Genomic DNA, 19,334 nt, shown 5'->3' with positions numbered 1-19,334 from the left:
GATAGAGCAGAGGTTCAGATGACTGTTGTAATTGCAGCCCTGTTACTGACCCCTTTGAGTGTGGGTGTAGGCACCCCGTAATTCTCAGTGTTTAGATCCAGAACGCCCAGCCACAGGGTGCCTGTGTGCTGCTCAGATGGATATGCTTATTTTCCAGCTTGCATTTTGTATGCATCTCAAATGACCGTTAGCCTATCTGAGACTATTACACGGCTTTGAACACAAGGAATTCGGTGGAAGAAGCAGGCAGGAGCATTGGCTTAAACAATGTGGTTTTTTCTTCAGTGTAGCTTCCAGGTGTGGGGAGAAACTTCTCAACCACAGTCTGGATCACAGGGCATCTTGCCAGCACGGAGGAGGAGATGGAGTGACATTGATCTATTAGAAAATTGACCTTATGCAAAGGGAGGAGGGCGTCAGTCATCAGCTGCTGCGGGCTGACGTGCAGGGAAAGCAGGTTCTCCGCAAGTGAGCTGTACTCCGCTTCCCTGGGGGACAGGGAGGTACCGAGTCTAAATTACATCTCCCTGCTGCTTGGAGGAAATTCCAAGTTGTAGGTAAGAGGGTAGGCTTAGGTCTCTGTTTCTTTAAAACTAATTCTTTGAATTCCTCCCAACTAAATAAATCCTACTTTGATTTCATTCTGTGGCACAGTGGAAGGTTTTCTCTGCAGGCTCCTGAAGGAAAATGTTTGCAGGTGCCAAGTGTTTTGTTAGGCAGGCTGGGATCAGGAGCTGGAAGGTGCAGTTAGGGAGTTGTTGGGTTATCGGTCCCATCACAAAAGCAAACGGGGATAGGCGTTACTCTACTTGAAAGGGCTTGTGGACTGGAACAGGGCCTCAGGAGGAGCAGTGTACACAGATACAGTTGCGTAGACAACTTCGGAATTGCACGCAGCAGGCTACAGTTCCTCTAATAATGGTTGGCTAATTTCCTCAAGAAGGGTGATTGCAGGATTAGGTGTTTCTCACACCAGCAGAGCAGTTCAAAGGTGGAGAGAAGTGCACATCTGGGCCAGCATACCTGGGAATGTCGTGTGTGTCTTCGGATGCCTGAGATGGACAATTAAGTTCTAATTTACATTTAGGAAAACAGTGTTAGCCATCATTATTTGTAACCAGACTTCTTCACGAAGGAGAGTCTTGTTTCCTTAGCTGGAGCAAACCGGCTCCAGTGTGCCAGAAAACCTACTGGGTCAGAAACGGTTACTGGCCCATGCTGTATTTTGTTAACGTGGTGAGATAAAAACTGCCCTGCATGCCTTTTGCCTGAAATGAACAGGGGAGAAAATTGTATAGATGCCTTTTTTTTCTTGAGGCTCAAATTTCAAAACAGATCTGGCAGTAGTGCGTAGTAAGCAGGCACCGCTAGAAATACTATACTCTGCTTTAGTGCCGTCTTCCTCACTTACAGAAGAATGTTTCGCTTCTCAATTTGCAATGGATAATTTAGCAGAGTAATGTCCTTACATGTGTAGTAACAAAGATGGTGCAGGAAAAGATTGTAGATAATTTTTTTCTTATTTCAGGATGTAGTTCAATGCAGTGTTTGTACATCTTGGGCTTAAATGGCATATCTTTTACATACATTACCATTTGAGAGTGCTGTGAGAAAATTCTGATTTGTAATTGCAATTCCTTATTTAGTTTTGGTTTTAACTAAATTCGATATTTGTGGGTGGGTACATAAGAAGGAGTCTTAGGCTCATGCATCTTTTTCAGCGAAATTAATCCTGAAGAGGTAAACGTTTAGAAGAAAAATATTTTCTGCATCCAGCTAAAATGCAGAATGAGAAAATTTCAGGCAGAGTGCTACAATAGTTAATGGGTAGGCAATTATTTTGGTGATTTACAGCCTTTTGTTGAAATACCATGGAACCAGTAATTGTTGCAATAAACATTTTTGCACATTTAATTTTTCTGCAAAAATATGTAACATGAAAATTACCCGTTTTGCAGTAATTTACATATTTAAATATGCAAACCAGGCACAACACATTTGGGGATTTGCGGATTTTCAGTAGCTAGATGTATGACCTGTGGAGAAGAATAGGGGAGCTGGAAGTTGCTCAAAAAAATTGAATTGTTATCCTGGTGAGAGACTTGTGATAACACATAGGCACTTCTTGTACGGACTTGCTGCTTAGCGAGTGACCCTTTTGATGTTGTTTGTGTCGTAATGGTTAGGTGAGAGTAATGAATTTGTGCTAAGACGAGACACTTGGTATTGAATTTTTGCGAACGGTGGCGTGGTGTCTCATACCAATAACGCTCCTCTCAATGGCCCAATATATTCCTGCGCGTGCAGGGTTTTGGGCTGTGTTATTGATAGCGTCAACAAGAAATTCGGTGTTATCTGCCACGGTTCTCCTGTTTGACTTCTGTTAGCACGCAGCTATGGAAATTTTGTTGCAGAGTTGTCCACTGACAAATTGCGTAGCGTTGGGTTAGGGCTGGAGAAGTGCGGAAACAGTGGTACCGTACGTTTTCATACAATGTTGTGGCGTCCTTTTCTCCTGAAGCATGCCTTTGCGCTGACCCTGCGTAGGTAGATCGTGTTGGGGGGCTCCAGAAGACAGCTTCTATCTCTGGAAATGGTTTATAGAAGTCTGAACATACCCAACACTTACGGAAAACAATCGGCAGTATTAAAATACTCTGTTTTATGGAAGTAGATCATTGTTTTAGTTCCTCCGGGAGGGGAAAAGAATTATTGTCTGGGCCCTTTAAGGCAGTTTGAGAGCCACATAAATGTTTTCACAGTGACTTAAAACTGAATTAAAGCCAGAGCAAGAATGTTTTTGTACAGTAACGGATACTTAATGCCAGAAAGTTGATTAATATTGCATCTCTTCCCAAACATGATCTATGTAACAACATGAGGTTTGCATTGGAATAGCTGGCTCAGGTTCACAACATTGGCAAGGCTCCCTTTTTTCCTTCTAAAAACAAAACTTCTCCCTTTCACTCTTATCTTCCCTCTTTGTTTTGGATAGTTTTATGAATGCGCAGTCGCTTGCCGTACGCGGCACGAGCTCTGCAACATGCGGCATATGTGTACAGGTATGGTCCATGCCTTTATTCTCCAGACACTGGCGTGAAGCAAAAGGGTTCATACATCAGTACCCTGCTGTCCCTGCAACGGACTCTGCCGTTACCTCAAGTACAAAGCATATCTGGTGCAGGAACAATCTCCAGGAGGGCTTGGGAGAGAAAGCTTTGCCCTTGGAGTCAGCAGTTGGCTGAACTCAGTCCAGTAATTCTGCTGCTTACACAGTGAAAGCCTGATTATTGTACGTATTATAAATTGGCTTCTGAATGGCTGGCTGGATGTGTCCTATAAAATATTTGCGTGCAAATTAATTTGTAGGAATGCTTCAGAAAATTGCTGAAAACACAGTAAATGGTTATAGCTCGCTACAGTGTCAATTCCTGTAGTAAATGCTTAGTTAATCTGTATTAATTGAGCACATCTGTGGCTTTACTTGATGAAAAAAATTTTTTAGCCATTATTATAGCTGCACCTAGTACACGCACAATTTACACAGTTTGCATCGGTTTGTGTACGGATTCTTTATCACAGTTTCAAATGAGATACCCCAAAGTCCCTGCATGGGATCCTGGGTGAATATTGGTGCCTGGGGTCCAGTTCCCCCGATGCAGAGCGCGCTGTGATGCATCCGTGGGGATCATGCCTGCCATAAGGTTTTGCTCTGCTGCCATAAATGATATCAGTGGTTTAAAAACCCCTAGTGCTTGCGAGTTTTGAATGTAGTGGTTCAGTTTCTTTGCGTTTGATCATCACTGCTAACCATAAGACCCGCAAGTATTTCACTCTGGGACTCTTATTGTTTCAGCTTAATAATAATAATAATTGCTTTGGAGGACACGGCATTTTGAGAACAAGCACTGAGATAGATATGGATAAAAGGATATCCATTTATTCTATTTGAAATGCCTGAACACTAATAATTTACTTGCACTTTTAATTATTTGCTAGTGCTCTTACCTTTAACTGAAAGCTGTTCTGGAAATACAGAGCTGGTTAAGGTAGCATAAAATAATCATAATTCAAGACTGCAAAAGATTTCTGCTTTAATAATGTGAGTTTCACCACTCGTGTTGAGCTTTTTTTCTGTCTTTCTGTTTTTTTAATGAAATTATTGCTTCAAGAATGAAACCTTTATTGACTACTCTTTCACGAGTAAAAAAAATAACTGGGAGCAGAACGTTGGACATTGCATGTATCAGAGTTATCTTTAGGATGGGAGATTGTAGCTGGGACATACCTATATCTGGGCTTAGTAAAGCATAAGGTATACCTTTTCTGCTTTTGTGAATGCCTCAGAAATATTGAAGAGCTGGCAGACATGAAGGAGAATGGAATTTGCTGCATAAGAAGACACAAAAGAATTAGTAATCATTTTATTGTTAAATCAGATTTGGTCTCAGTAATATTTAATGCAGAGTTTTGAGGTTTGGGGGGTTTTATTGTTTTTCTTTCCTTTGAGAAGTGGCTGTTTCTGTCTTATTATCAGTTATTCTCTATGAGATTTCTTGGGGGGCTTTTTGGTCTTTCCTGGTGATTTCAGCTTTTCACTGAACTGTCTTACTAGCTATTAGGGCCAGAGTTTAATCCTGTATTATACTCTAAGTCTAAATAACTTAATTCTACATTTTTACTCACATGAGAGCGAAATCATAGTCCAGGGGGTTCCCCCCCACCCCCAATGCTTGGCTTGTGATAGTGTTTTGTAATTAATCAAGTTAACGTTTTGATACTTGTTCACATAATATGTTTGTGAATTTTGCAGAACGTACTGCAGAAAGGCTTTTATACCTGTCTAGCTGGATATAACAATATTCTGGGTTTTGGAAGAAACAAACACTGATTTTTATAGAAACTGATACCATCTACTGTTTAACTAGAGACAGCTTGACTAGGACTGTTTTGCATCTACGTCTCTCCTTTTTATTGTGTTTTCAGGCTTTAAGCTTTTTAAGCTTTTCCTGTGAGACTGAACATTTTTTCTCTCCCATTTCTCTCTTCCCCCTTTCAAGAATCTTACAAATTAAGACAAAAGATAATTACTCAGAGGGTAAAACTGGCAGGGTTCCCACGACACTTAAAATTAATGAGCTGTTGCATATAAAATATACCTTGTCTCACGTTCACTGGGGTTTTTTTTGGTGAACCATAAAAGTGCACAATTTGGCTTTTTGGCTGTGTTTTCTGTTTTAGTAATTTTCGGTTTATAAAGTGGCAACTGAATACAGAAAACTAATCTCTCTGTCTTAACATTTGTGTATGAGCAGATCAGTATATACAATTTGTTCCGTCCGAAGGAAAATATCACTCGCGGTGATGAAATACATATTAACGAAGCTGCCATCGGTTGTTTGTGCCATATCTTATTAAAAATAGAGTCGTGCTTCGTGTGTTTGTATCACCTTCCATCTGATGCAAGAACTCCTTACAAAGGAGGATAAATGTATTGTCGTGAACTCCCCGAGAGAGGTTGGCAATTATTATCAGTTCCATCACTGGAAATGAGACACAGAGGTTACGCGACTTTCACTGAAATCACTGGGAAATCCTTGGCTGGCTGGGGCAGCGCCAGTTGCTCCTGAGCTCAGGAGTGACGGGGCCACAGGGGAATTTGCGGTGACTTTGCTGCCGAAGGCTTCTCTCTCGTTCTTACTCAATTTACGCAAGAGGGAAGGAAGAGAGGACGAAGAGCAATTGCAGTTTTCTATTTTTTACGTAATCTGCTTCAACACTGACGACCGACTGAATATGATAAGTGACCTGAATAACAAATTTGTCAATAGCTTGCTGCATTTTTGGCTTTTGGAGGTGCGGTGGGAAGGTAGATAGCTGGTTGGGAAGGTTTGGAGGTAGGTGTCTACTCAAAAGCAGCTTAGATGCCCCTCTTCTGTCCAGCAGAGTTGTTGGTTGTTTATTATTATTACTATTACTGCTACTACTACCATAATACTACAGGACCTCTGTAGAGACAGCTAAGCTTCACAATTTAGATTAAAAGATATGTATCGTAGGTATATCACATTTAGTGTCAAAAGAAGGCTTTCATTTCACAAGAAAATAACAACTTAATTCATTTAGTTAATATTCCCAAACAGATGGTGTTGTGTGTAGTAAATATGATTTTTAGATACTTGTGCTATTAAGTATTTATGGATTTCCTTATTTACATCCTTTCCTAAACCATGGCAAAAAAGGCAGGGGTGAAAAACAAGAGTAGATGAGTAGAGAAGGCAGGAGGGCACTTGCCCTTGTGGGTGTTGGATGACAAGCCACACAGACCTCTGTCAAGTGCTTCACTGAAGAGGGAGCAGCACTGACATAAATTCACCACACTTTTGATCAACAAACAAACAGAGAAATGTAGAATTTTTTTTTTTTTTTAACCTCGGCTTTTCACATTCCCTGACAACAAAAGAGCAGTGGCTATTCTTAAATATATTCAGCAGAGGGACAGGAACAAAACTTGCTGAGATAAGCTTGTATATGTTTGCATAATATTTATTGTACAAAAAAAAATGTGGTTTCTGTTCTGTGCTTTCTTATCTCTTCACTTCAGCAGAAGGCTGGGGTGCTCAGCATAGGTTCCAGCATTACTTTATATGACATGTTCCAAAATGGTTTTAGTATTTTCCTTTCTTTGCAGAAGTACCTTTTTCTATTTGCAGCTTGTCTGCTATAGCCAAACTGCTGTCAGTTTGGTTCAGCAGTTTGGATATTGATGAAAACAAAACATGCTTTTTCATGGAACGTTTCTTTTCTTTTACGTTAATGTAAAAATAAATCCTTTTTCTGTTTAGGTTATGTTTAGAATTCCCTTGCTGCAATAGCAAAAAGTTAATTAAAACTGTCATAAATAAAAATCAAACTGATAAGTCTAAATTTAGGTCAATCAAAACAGTAATATACCTTCTAGGTTTTAATTTGGATATTGAAGATAATGTGTGTTAACAAGCAAAGGAAATACTTTAGTAAATCTGTTCATATAAAGAAATATGCAAAATAGCGCTTCTATTTCTGTCTTAATTTTACTTTAGATATAAGATGATGCTCATTAAATATCCAACAGTGGCAGCAGAGAAAGTTGGGTTGTTTTGAATTAAGAGTTTGGTCTTGTATGTTTTTTGGTTTTGGTTTTATTTTTTCTTTTTTTCCTTAATAGTCTGATTTTCTCTCTTCTCAGTTTTCAATGGGTCCAGCAAATCATCGAAGGAGAAAGAACCTGCTCAGAAACACAAAAGCAAAGAGGCCACACCAGGGAAGGAGAGGAACAGCGAACATAAGGCTGAGAGCCGAAAAGACCAGGCTGCTGCTAATCACCATCCTACTACAAACACTGGCTCCTCTACGAAAGGGCTCACTGCTAACAACCACCACACTCTTCATAGATCGGCTCAGGACTTAAGGAAACAGGTAATGAATTGTACTCTACTGTGGACACATGGAAAATGCAGACTTTTAAGGTGCTAGCTCCGTTTTCCACTGCCTGGCACAGAGGGAACATGGCAATCCTTAAAAGCGTGCTCTGGAGACAGCAGGGAGTTAATTTTCAGTGAAAGAGAGAGAAAGAGAGAAAGAAGGAAAAAAGAAAAGTGATACATACCTAGGAAATCAGTATGGTAAAGCATGCTTTACAACCCTGTCTCTATATTATCCAGTGTATGCATATGAAAGTGAAGTTTACATTGCGATTTATTAACCCTTCTGACTGGCACTCTCGTTGGCCTCTCTGCTGACAGTGCCAAGGCTGGCAGCACGTGGAAAAATGAACTCCTTTTGTGTACAGCTGGTCTGCTCGGGTTACCTTAGAGGCTCACTGGTGCTGTAGAGAAGCTGATATTACGCTCAGTGTCTTGTATTGCATGTGGGCAACACAAACCTCGGAGTCTGGGAAAATGTTTTGTCCGATGCATAAAGAAGGTGTTCCAGGATATTGCCTCCTTCACAGTGGACGTACCAGGTGGGGAGAAATTCAGACTTTGATGTTACCTTGTTGAAAACTAACCAAAAAAATCCAGCAAGAGGTTTGTCTCAGCCTGACTTGGATTTGGGTGTGGAAGTTTAGCAGACCAATCGTTCGGTGCTTGTGACTGGCGTTTGGGCAGGATGCGTCTCCATCTGTTTTTGATGGTGGGATCAAAGAGCTCCTAACATAACAACTGTTAAATAAGTTTTTATAGAAGACTTTCAAAATCCTGGTCAGTGTCCTTATTCAGTCTGGGGCTGGGTTAGCAGGGTACCTGCACTAGGGCAATGCAGTACAGAAAGCTTGCTGCACTTACGCCCTGTATTTTTTTTTTTTTTGCAGTGGTTAATTCTCAACAGGCATCAGTCTTTATTTGCTGGCATCTAAAGGTTTTTCTTCTAAGCAGGCTGGCGTGGACTTCAGTGGAGCTGGAATTGCCGTCTTTTAGGGCCGTCAAGGCCTTAAATGGCACCTCTCCATCATAGGCTTGGAAATTAAAATGGCAAAAAGTAAAACAGCGGTGCTCTTGCCAAGGAAATCTTCCATGCCCTGTGCTTCAGTGATGTTTAGCTTCTCCTGAAATGCCTCCACTGGATTTGTATTACCTTCTAAATCAAATTTGAGATCCTGAAGGCTATCTACAGTATATTTCTCTGTACCTCTGTAAGACTTCCATTCTTTATTCCCCCGTGTCAATTTTTGCTTATCTAGTCATCAGCTTGAATGCCTGCCTTCTTTTGCATCCTTTCAGCTTTCTTTTTTGTGACTATACTTATGGTCCTTGCTGTGACAGGCTCTGCCATGAGCTCTTCATGTTAAACAAGTTTCCCAAAATGTAAGGATGCACTTCATACTTCATTATTTTAACTCACTGGAACACTTGTGTGAAATGTTTTAAAGTTCTATCATCAAAGTATGAATGGGTAAAATTCTTGTGAAAGTCAACTGCCGTCACTTGTGAAGGTAGTTCTGAGAAGGGAAAAGACAGGTGTAGAAGAATTTTGTCCACGATCCAAGTGGGTTTTGCTTCGTAGAGTATTAGATGTTTTCAGTCGTGCTATGCAAAATGGAGAGAAGTTCTAAAGTAATGCAGTACAACCAACAGTCACGCCACACAGACACCTCGCAGAGTGTGGTCCTCAAGCTTCAGAAAATAAGGGGCTGTAAGTTGAGATGATGATCTTTTTTTTTTTAAAAAAAAAAAAAGGTTAGGCATTTAAATTTTCTTCTGCAACCCACAGTAACAGAATTATGTTCTTACCAATTTTAATGAAAATGTGGCTGTAGCTAATTAAAGGTGGATTATGCATTTTGCCTGGCAGAAAGACTTAGCTTTGTGCAAAACCTTAGACTTACAAGGTATGTGACATTGCTAAATTTCCTGCCCTTGTCCTGAGTCTTTGTTGACATTTTCAGTATTTTCCAAAAGGAGAGTTGTTTTCCCAGGGTGCCAGCCACGTGTTCCTCCTCCTTCCAGTATGTTTTTCCTCCTTGTTCACGTGCATTTGCATGGTTTATTTATGTGTGTGTTTTTGTTTTGTTCAGTCTTGCAGAAAATAAAGGCAGAACACTAGAAATTACCCGAGATTTTCTTTTTTCCTCTCATTCTTTCTTTCCTTTTCTGGTGTGCACTTGCACTTGTCACGTGTTCCCTCTCTCTCTTTCTTCCTCCCTTGCTATCTTCCCAAATCCCCTACTTCAAAGGGGTTGTGGGCAAAGGAAATGTAGTTCAATGGGGCCCTCTCTCGGCCTAATATGGTAATTTAGCTCTGCAAAACTCATATCAACTCAGAAGTATTTTTATGAATGAATTCGAGATCGGTTGCATAACTTGAATTTGTTTGGGACCAAACCTGTTGTTGGTGTTGCTAATGTTGCTGTTATTACTGTGGTTGTTATCTAACAACTTGTTTGTTGGCTTTATTTTGTGTGTGTGTGTATGTGTCTGGAGGATGGATCCTAGGTGCTATGCAGAGGTGTGTATGTAGACCAGTTCAAATCCAACAAACAAATTGCTGCAAGACTACGTGCTGGTCCCATTTGCTTTTTAAAAGACAACAAAATTTGAAATCTATCGTACCGTCTTTTACTGCAAGGCAAGCATTCAGTAAAATGGAGAAAAAAATGGCCTGAAGACAAATATATATGTCCGCAAAACTGAAGAGATAGCTGAAAAACAAAGATAAGATTATTCGTATCCCTAGTTTCAGCTTTAGCTCAAGACTTCGAGTCATGTAAGGCTAATGTCAATCACTTTGTTACTATTTGAATTAAATTGACTTCTTTCTTATGTGCTCAGTGTAAGCACTGCCTCGGGATGGAGCTGTGGCATAGACCCCCATTTGGTGAACCTGCGCACCTGGCAGTGTGACCAATTTTTTAGGCTGACTCTGTGTGTGTATGTTTGGTTTGGGGGGAGACATATCAACAGTAGAAAGGTAAGAAAATGCCTACCACAATTTCTTGTTCTTTTGGTTCCAATCATCTGATGGGTCCTCAGAGACAAGTACAGACCAGGAACGTGTAGGTGATGACTGACCAGCCAGAATTTCACATTTGTCAATGTGAAATCCTGAATCCACCTTTCGCTTTGATGGTGGGCTATGACCACGTTGTTTGTTCCACTTGTTTCCAGCTAGAAGATGTTTGTTGCAGCCTATTCCCGTTTGAAGCGTGGTCTGTTCTGGTCTATATAGTACTGCTGTATCTTAAACATTTGCTATCCTTTCTGAAAACACCCAAGATACCTGTGGGCATTTGGGGAGGGAAGAGGGAGAAGCGTTTGAAAACCATCGTGTTGTGTCTGCTCTAGAAAGATGATGGCCCTGAGGAAGTTTTCAGCAGTGTTTCTTTCTTGTGGGGTCTCCTTAGTTAGAAACCAGAAAGAAATAAGTGAATTCCTTATGGTGTTCTCAAAGCCAAGTGTTCTCTATTTCAGGGCCTGTTTGTCATTGGAATAACTTCACAAAGTTTGAATAAAAACTCAAAATAGTGTGCTTATAATCTAGGACTGGAGGTTAGATAGCTGAAGCTTATGTACCTGTTCAGTTCAAGATTTGGCCCTGAGAGATCTAAGCTTTTATTGTGTGGAGGTATTCTAACAACAGTTGTGATAAGTTGCTGTTTTCTTAATGAATTCAGTTTTCTAGAGTTTTGTATCTTGGCAGTTTTAATTCTGGCCTAAAGCTGATGGTGCTGATGGCGTGTTTTCCTTGAAGAGAAGGAACTGTGAGGACCTTGCCTTTCTCCATGACTGTGTTTTGTTCTCAGGCCCTGTGTCACCACCCCTTGCTGAAGGAGCGCCCCAGATGGCCCTTCAGACTTCTGGTCATACCTTCTTAAAAAAAAAAAAAAAAAGCATAGGAAGGCTGGAGTGACAAGGTACCTCTATACAGCCTGACTGCTCACTCTGAGGTGTTGCCTTGACTGTACCTGACAGCACAGTAATACAGCTATGGCCTCCTTGAAACCTTCTGGAAAATCTCCCATAGAGGAGACTCCACAACATCCATTGTCAGCTTCTTCCAGCATTTTCCTTCTCTGCTAATGAGAAAGTTTTCCTAGTTATGCCTCAGATCATCGTTGTAAACAATTAAAGGTTTTTTTCTCTCACTTTTCCCAGTGAACATGGAAAGAGCATTTACCGTCTCTTTTCAAAGGAGCTCCTTATGCATTGGAAGACTGTTACAGAGTTGTCCCATAGTCGTCTCTTTCAGACTAAATAAGCCCAGCTCCCTTGGCTTTTCAGTAAAGATTATATTTTCCAAATACCTGAGCACTTTGTGCTCTTTTAGACTTGCTCCACTGTCTAAATTTTTCTTGCAGTGTGGGCCCGATGCTGGGTCCAGCCCTGTGCTCCTATCGCTTGCTTTTGGCATTCTTAATAATAGGTCTCAGAAAGTGATTTGCGTGCTTTGTACTACCATCGTGTTTCAGCTCACTGTGGTCCCCAAATGTTATTTTTCCCCTACATGTATTTGAGTTCTCCTTCCTAAAAATAGCACTTACTCTTCTTGTAGAAATGTTCTGAAATAAGTTCTTCAAGATTGCCTTTGATTTTGACTGTGTCTCCAGAGTGCTTACAGCCCCTTCCAGGTGTGTGTCACTGGCAAATTTTACAATAATCCAAGTTACTGATGGAAGTACTTGGTAGAACCGAGGCCAAGACAAGTCCCTGCAGAAAGTCACCTGAAATGCCCTCCCAGGATGGCAGTGAACTATGACAACAATAACTGCTCTTGAAGATGACTTTATTTAATCCCTTGTGAAACCGCTTGAGAGTAATTATGTCTAGGACGTGTCTCAGGAGCTTGTTTGATGGAACATCATGTGGGACAGTGACTGGAGCCCTACAGAAGCAGAGGTGCTTCTTTACCTGCTCAGCCAGGTGTCTGTTAGAAGATGATTAAATTAGCTTGATGTGCCATTTTGGCAAAACTATGGGTGGGGCTTTTGTGTTTCTATTATTTTTTGTTGGTTTTAACATCTTATTATTGTTTGTGTGTTTACAAATTAACTGTTTGATGATTTGTTCCAGAATGATTTTAGGGTTTGAAGTTAGGTAGACTCTGCCTGCCCTCAATTTATTTCCAGGAGCCATGCCTTAAGTCATCTAGGTACACTTTAGCTTGCTGGGGTTGCCTTCCTAGCTCTTTTGCTGAAATTGGTTATGTTATATATCTGGTAAGTATTCAGTCAGTGGTACTTTTGGTGAAGACTAATGCAAAAGAAGCACAAACACTTTAGCCAAACTGTTGCATTTGTTTTCCTTCCTTACGTGGTGGTTGATCTCTGCTGTTCTTTGTTATCATTGTATTTTTAAGGTTTGTTTGGTTTTTTTTTTCCTGTTTCATTTTGTGTCCCTTGCTAACTTAAGTTTCTTTAGCTCCTTGGCCTTTCTGATTTTAGCCATGCATGCTTTTGCGGTTCTTATATAGTTGCCCTCAGTCACATAATTATGTTTCTACTTTTTACTGTGATCCTTTTCTAATTTTCCAGTCATTAGAGAATTTTGTGAACAGGAATAATGGCATGTGCTTTGTGCCCTTCCTCTGAGTGGGAATTGCTTTGGTTTGGGTTTTTTGCAGGTGTTTTGTTTTGGGTTTTTTGTAGATTTTTTTTTTCTTTTAAAGTCTGTTTTCCTTTCTCTACTGCCGTCACATCTTAGAATTGAAAATTCATTTCATGATCACTGTCACCCAGATTACCTTCCCTTCCCAGTTCTCAATGAATTCTTCTGTATTAGTCTAGACAAAATCTGTAATCAACATTCCTGGCTATTTGTAAAGCCAGAGATGTTCAACTCTTGTTCTGCCTGCTGCAGGCAGGAGGCAATGTCTTAGCAGCTCTCTACCCATGTCTGCTCTGTGGCGTGAAAAAGCGCTGTAACAGTCAAACCCAGGCCTCCATTTCAAATGCAGAGTACTGCCTAAATTTCAAGGAAAATGGCTAAATGCATTTCTGTTAGCAAGTGTTTGCTTTCCAGATGATACCTCATACATCTTTGAAAAGCTCAAGGTAAAAAAACTCGTGTCATGAGCTAACTGGATTTTCCTTAAGCGTTTCTACCTTGGAAGCACAGGAAGGACAATAAGATGGATGGGTTTTAAAAGGACGTTACTCCTGCTCCAGCTTGGAGCACAGAGGAGAAAATTCACCCAGTAAATGCGTGTATACACATATGTGTGTGTGTATGCAGAATCCCCAGGTTACAGTCCTCGTCCACAGGTCGCTTAATACAAGACCATAGCGCAGTCTTTTCGGTCTCTATTTGATCCCTATTTTATAACATTTTATCCCTGCTTTATAAGTGCCTACAATTCTTGAATTTATTTGAGAGAAGCTGCCATGCTTACTAATTTGGCAAGTATTTTGAAAGCCCACAGGGAAGTATTATAACTTTGCAGGAATGGTGTTATTCACCCGAGTGCTGATGAAGAATGATTGTACTGTATGCGTTCACTCTGAGCACTTTTATCAATGTTCCTGATTTTTGGATGTGTTTTTCTGCACTCACAGTTAAGGAGGTGAGAAGACAATGTTTAAACTTGTTCAAATGCTGAAATTCATTTGAGGTTTGAACTTGAACTTCATTTTCTTGGTAGTGGGGCTTAGCTTTGGCAGTGCTGAGCCGTCACAATTCCCTTCGAAGCTGAGGGTTGCTTTTGGTGCTTAACATGTCTTACAGTTAAAATATAAATTTTAGTTTCATAGCTGGGATTAAATGTCTAACAGAAAGCAGTGGAGTCCAGCAATTCTGAGTTGTAATGACACATTAGCGATGAATATGATGTAATAAAATGTGTGTCAGCAAAACTGCCCAGATATCAAACTTTAAAAAAAAATACATTGAACTACTGTATACATTTTAATTTCAAATAATGACTTCAGCAACAAGATGCCTCCTAAGATTTAATATGTGTGACAGACTGGATCCTTCATGGCCATCCTGATCTGTTGGGTGCATAATGTGTTCAATATCTCTTTTTATATGTATTTATGTATAGACAGGAGGTTTGTTTGAATCTCAGCATGTTTTTTTTGCAAAACGTACCTATTCCAGTTAAAGTACATCGTATGCGCTGGCTAGTTTGTCTGCTAAGTTGTAAACTAACTGTGCACTTACGAGAAGTTGGGTGGGAAAGAGATAGTGTCTGAGGGCCTGAAAAGGAGATAATGAAAGTATTAGTTTGTAAATCAGTTTGTTAAAAAAAAACACTACCTGTGTTTTGTGATACTGTAACAGGCTTTCTGGTAGACAAGGAAGGGGGTAGTGCAAGCAAGGGACCTCACCCTTCTTAATGCCAGAGGCTTCGTACCCTCCGAAAGCAAGATTGGCTTTCTGAGGACTTTTTGGTTCTTTTTTTAAACAAAATATTTCTATTTTATTTGTTTATTATAAATGCCCAGTCCCTCCTCTTGCCTGGGTGAAACTAGTTATATGAAGATTGTACGAGGGGGCCAGGAGTCAGGACTGCAGAATATGGTTGTCCAGCAATTGGGATGCCATGGCTGAGTGGTAACATCATTAATTTATTTTTCTTTTTTCTGTTTCCTTCCTTCTGCTCCCCCTGCAACACTCCTGGCATTGCAGGTTTCTAAAGTCAACGGGATCACTCGAATGTCATCTCCGAGTGCAAATGCAGCCAGTGCCAAAAAGATGAGAGAAGTCAGACCTTCACCGTCCAAAACTGTGAAGTACACTGCAACAGTGACAAAGGGAACTGTCACATACACCAAAGCCAAGAAAGAACTGGTCAAGGAAACCAAACTAAATCACCACAAACCCAGTTCACCTGTCAACCACACAATCTCAGGGAAAATAGAAAGTAGCAATGCAAAAACCCGCAAACAGGTGCTATCCCTTGGAGCATCCAAGTCTAACAATACCGCTGTTAATGGTGTAAAAGTCAATGGCAAGTTGAACCAAAAGACATGCACTAAGGAGGTGGGGAGACAGTTAAGGGAGGGGCTGCGCAATTCGAAGAGGAGGCTGGAAGAGACGAATCACATAGACAAAATACAGTCACCCACCAAGAGAATGAAAGGGGCCATCAACTTGGCAGAAGCTGCCAGCAAAAAGGCAGCCGTAGAAAAGCCTTTGCTGAATGGACACCTTAAAAAGGAGGTGCCAGAGAAGAGTTTGGAAAGAAATAGGCCGAAAAGAGCCACTGCTGGAAAGAGTACGCCAGGGAAACAAGCACATGGCAAAACTGAAAATGCCTCCTGTGAAAATCGTTCTACCTCTCAAGCGGAGTCCTTGCACAAGCCACAAGACTCAATGGGAAAGCACGAAAAGGGCAGTAGTAAGTCTGGGTGGGGGATGCTGGGGGAGATTCCCATCCTTAGGCCCTCCACCAAGGAATTTCATGACCCACTGATATACATTGAGTCAGTCCGAGCTCAGGTAGAGAAGTATGGGATGTGCAGGGTGATTCCTCCTCCAGACTGGAGACCTGAGTGCAAGCTAAATGATGAAATGCGGTTTGTGACACAGATTCAGCACATACACAAGCTAGGCAGGCGCTGGGGACCCAACGTGCAGCGGCTGGCCTGTATCAAGAAGCACCTCAAATCTCAGGGCATTACCATGGACGAACTCCCACTCATAGGTAAGGGCTGTGGTTTCATTGGCCTTTTGCCGCTGCTTGTTAGTGTCCGTATACGACTTTATGCTCCATTTGCCTTTATGCTTAACCGAACCCCTGTCCAATTACCACTGCAGAGCTCTGGATCTCTCTCTTTATCCATCGTTGAGGCACGATGCAGGTAGGTTGTCGGAGAGTTTTCCAGGGAGACTTTATATCGCCACTTTCCTCCTGCCAGCTCTTTATTTCACCCAGGTTAAAAAATGCTATGTGGGGTCTCGGTCTCCAGATTTCAGGATCTTCTCCTTTCCCTGCTGTTTATTTTTGTTGGTAGTACAACTACGGATATTGATAGCCTCGGTTTAAATGTTGCCTCAGAATATTTTTCAGACCTTCCCAAAGATGTTTTCCAAACAGGTTGCAATCCTGCTAAGCTTTATTATAATTCCCGCCCCCCCCCCCCCCCCCCCCCCAAGCATTTAACCAAGGGGAAAGAAAATATCTCAGAACTGACTTCTATTTGGGTACTCAGACACTTAAAATTACAAATTTGCAGTGACCTGCTGACATTTAACAACTATTAAGTGTCAAGAATAGGCAGTAAAATGTGGTTGATTGCAAAATGGAGGTTTCATTATTTCTCCCAGCAGGTGTCTGCCAGGGCTAATGCCTGAGTGAGAATCACTTATTTAACAGAATTCTTGGTTTATGGTCTGCTGTCAAATATGACACGTGACAAAAATGTGACAATAGTTTGTAAAAACATGACAACAGCAGCATACAAATGAACTGTTGAATGAGCCACCTCCATCTCTACTGCCTTCGCAGCCATGACATAGTACTAAACTTGTGGTTTTAATTTGTGTTAGTCCTTCCCTTTGTTTTTGAAGTGTTTTGAGTCAGAGCTCACAGGACCTGCATGTTGCAAGTTGAGGCTAGAGTTTTGCCTTTGAGGCATTATCTGATCAGAGGCAGCTATCAACGCTAGTTGGATTAAAGGACACACTTTTCTCTTTAAACTGTTCACAACACTCCCCCCCCCCCCCGTTTTCAAACTTTATTTTATATCACATATGGTAAGTGAGTGAAAATGCACACACACACAAAAAAAAAAGGCACACAAAGAGATTGCAAAGTTTATGGTGAACGGATGCAGGGCACAACAGAGAAATGACAGAATTTAAGGAGGAGGAATGAGGGTTAGCGCTCTGTTGCAATAGCCGTGCAAAAACATTCAAGGAAATCTGAAAATTAAAATCACTCAAGCAGCAATAAGTGAACATTTTGTATGCCTAATGTATGCAGTGGTTGTATGCTAATAGGGAAGAATAATGAATTAAATTTACATTGGCAAGAGAGAGAAGAAAATGTGCAAGACAGCTCGATTAACGCTCCTGGAACAATGTTAACTTTTTAATGAAATACCTTAACTTAGCATTAAGATGGCATTACTGTTAATTATTTGTATTATTTAAGCACCTAAGAGCCTAATTAATAGGCAAGGATTCTGTTCTGCTGGGTGCCATATAACCAGAGCAAACAGTGGTCTCTTATAAAATTTGCATCCTATGTATCCTTTCTGCAGTTAATTTCCTACCTATCTTCTGTTTAAAATTAAAAACAAAATGGAGAAAAGAAGCTGGAGATTAGCAGTGTACAAAGATGAGAAATCTGTTGGTTCCAGCAGGAAAGATATAAAATAATCTGTGGTGATAAATGCACAATTATTTAAGTAGACGTGTACATATCCCTCCTTTCAGGGCCAAATCACACTTCCATTGAAGTAGGTGGGAGTTTTGCCAACGACTTGTGTAGTGCCACCGTTTGGTATTAAATGCGAAGACTGAACGTTTTTTTGTTTTTTTTTTTTTTTAAATGAGCTTGCTCACTGGGCAATTTAAAAATATTCCTAACTTAGTGAAATTAAGACAATTAAAAAAAAAAAAAAAGTTAGATGCTATTTCTGCATAACATGTGCCACGTCTCCTATTTAAGCTATTTTGCTATAGGTGCTTACAAATGGGGTTAAAACTCCCTTTTTATTATTTTTTTTTTTTAAAAACGGACATGCTTAGGTCAATCCTGGAAAACATCAGCCTGAGATATAAATGCTTCCCAAAGTTATGACTGTATGAAATGGAATTATAATTGAGCCCATTTTGTAAACCTTAGCTGTAGCTGGGCCTATGGAGGATCTGCCAGATACGCAAGGCTCCGGTTGAGTGGTGTGCTACTCGAGCTCTAATATTGCGGGGTGATTATGAGCGATCATTCCATGATGCGGGAGAAAATCGCATTTCTTAAATAGCTCATAAACAGTGTTGAAACTAGAACCTTAAGCTGGGTGTGTGCTATTTGTCCCACTGGAGAACATGTATAACATTAAACCTGGACCACACTTCTTTCGAAGTTAGGAGTATGTTACTCAACTTTATGTAGGTCACTGAATCTATTGGGATGGAAAGCCATCTTGAATTATGCCTTCAGCTTATTTGTGAACTGTGCATATCAAACACTAGATCAAAAAAGTAACAGCCTGTAATAGAGGCCAGCTTGAAAGTTTTATTTTATGGGCAAGATTAAAGAGGAAAGAAAGAAAACCTTTCAAACTCTCCCCCCCGCCCCCCCCGGTGTTTACCTTTTCTCAGCTTCAAGACAATCATTTTGACGCCAAAAAATCATTTACTAAATTGGATAAATCTGCTGTCCCATGGCCCTGCCTCCACCCTTGTCATATGCTCCTCAAAGCCTTACCCTTGGGTTTGGCTGCAGCCAAAATCCTTTTCCCCTCTTTTCACACCTTTGCCCAGTGCTGTGCCGGCAGCACTAGCGAGCAGCCTCTGCCACTGCTCTGCCTCAGTCGCAACCGTTGTCATCCCAAAATGTTGCACGCAGGTTTACACTGCTGAGCCTCCCTCCTCACTGGGTTGGCACAAGTGGTGGAAGAGGGGAAAGCAGAGGGAAGAAGGAGAATTGGGATCAGCTAGGAAGCGTCTGAGATGCAGCACAGGGTAGTTTGAAGAAAGTAATACTGCTTGCGCTAGCAAGTAAGATGGTATGACTGGCCCTTAAGATGCTGTAGCTGTGCATCCAACAGTAAATGTTGGATGTATGTTTACGATAGCGCTGCTTCTTCCACTTCTCTGTTGTATAATAACATTTCTAAGTGCTCTGAAATGGCTATGCTGTAATGATTTTTTACTTTTCTCAAAGAAAAAGGGGAAGGAGAGACAAAG

The 19,334-nt window shown here is 40.8% G+C and overlaps 1 protein-coding gene across 5 annotated transcripts in view; it reads left to right on the top strand.

Annotated features, from left to right (window-relative positions):
- JARID2 (jumonji and AT-rich interaction domain containing 2) overlaps window positions 1–19,334 on the top strand; it is a 228,975-nt gene that overhangs the window by 181,033 nt on the left and 28,608 nt on the right. For all 5 annotated transcript variants that reach the window (XM_087764224.1, XM_087764215.1, XM_087764233.1 and 2 more), the window contains 2 exons: window positions 7,229–7,458; window positions 15,105–16,122. In XM_087764224.1, coding sequence (XP_087620350.1) covers window positions 7,229–7,458; window positions 15,105–16,122 — 1,248 coding nt within the window. The remainder of the gene's footprint in view (window positions 1–7,228; window positions 7,459–15,104; window positions 16,123–19,334) is intronic.

The sequence above is a fragment of the Nipponia nippon genome, unplaced genomic scaffold (genome assembly GCF_047370975.1).
Source record: "Nipponia nippon isolate SJK-2023a ecotype South Korea unplaced genomic scaffold, ASM4737097v1 scaffold_1, whole genome shotgun sequence".
Classification (NCBI taxonomy): domain Eukaryota; kingdom Metazoa; phylum Chordata; class Aves; order Pelecaniformes; family Threskiornithidae; genus Nipponia; species Nipponia nippon.
Note: the sequence above shows the minus strand (reverse complement) of the source record. Positions and strands in the feature narration are given on the sequence as shown.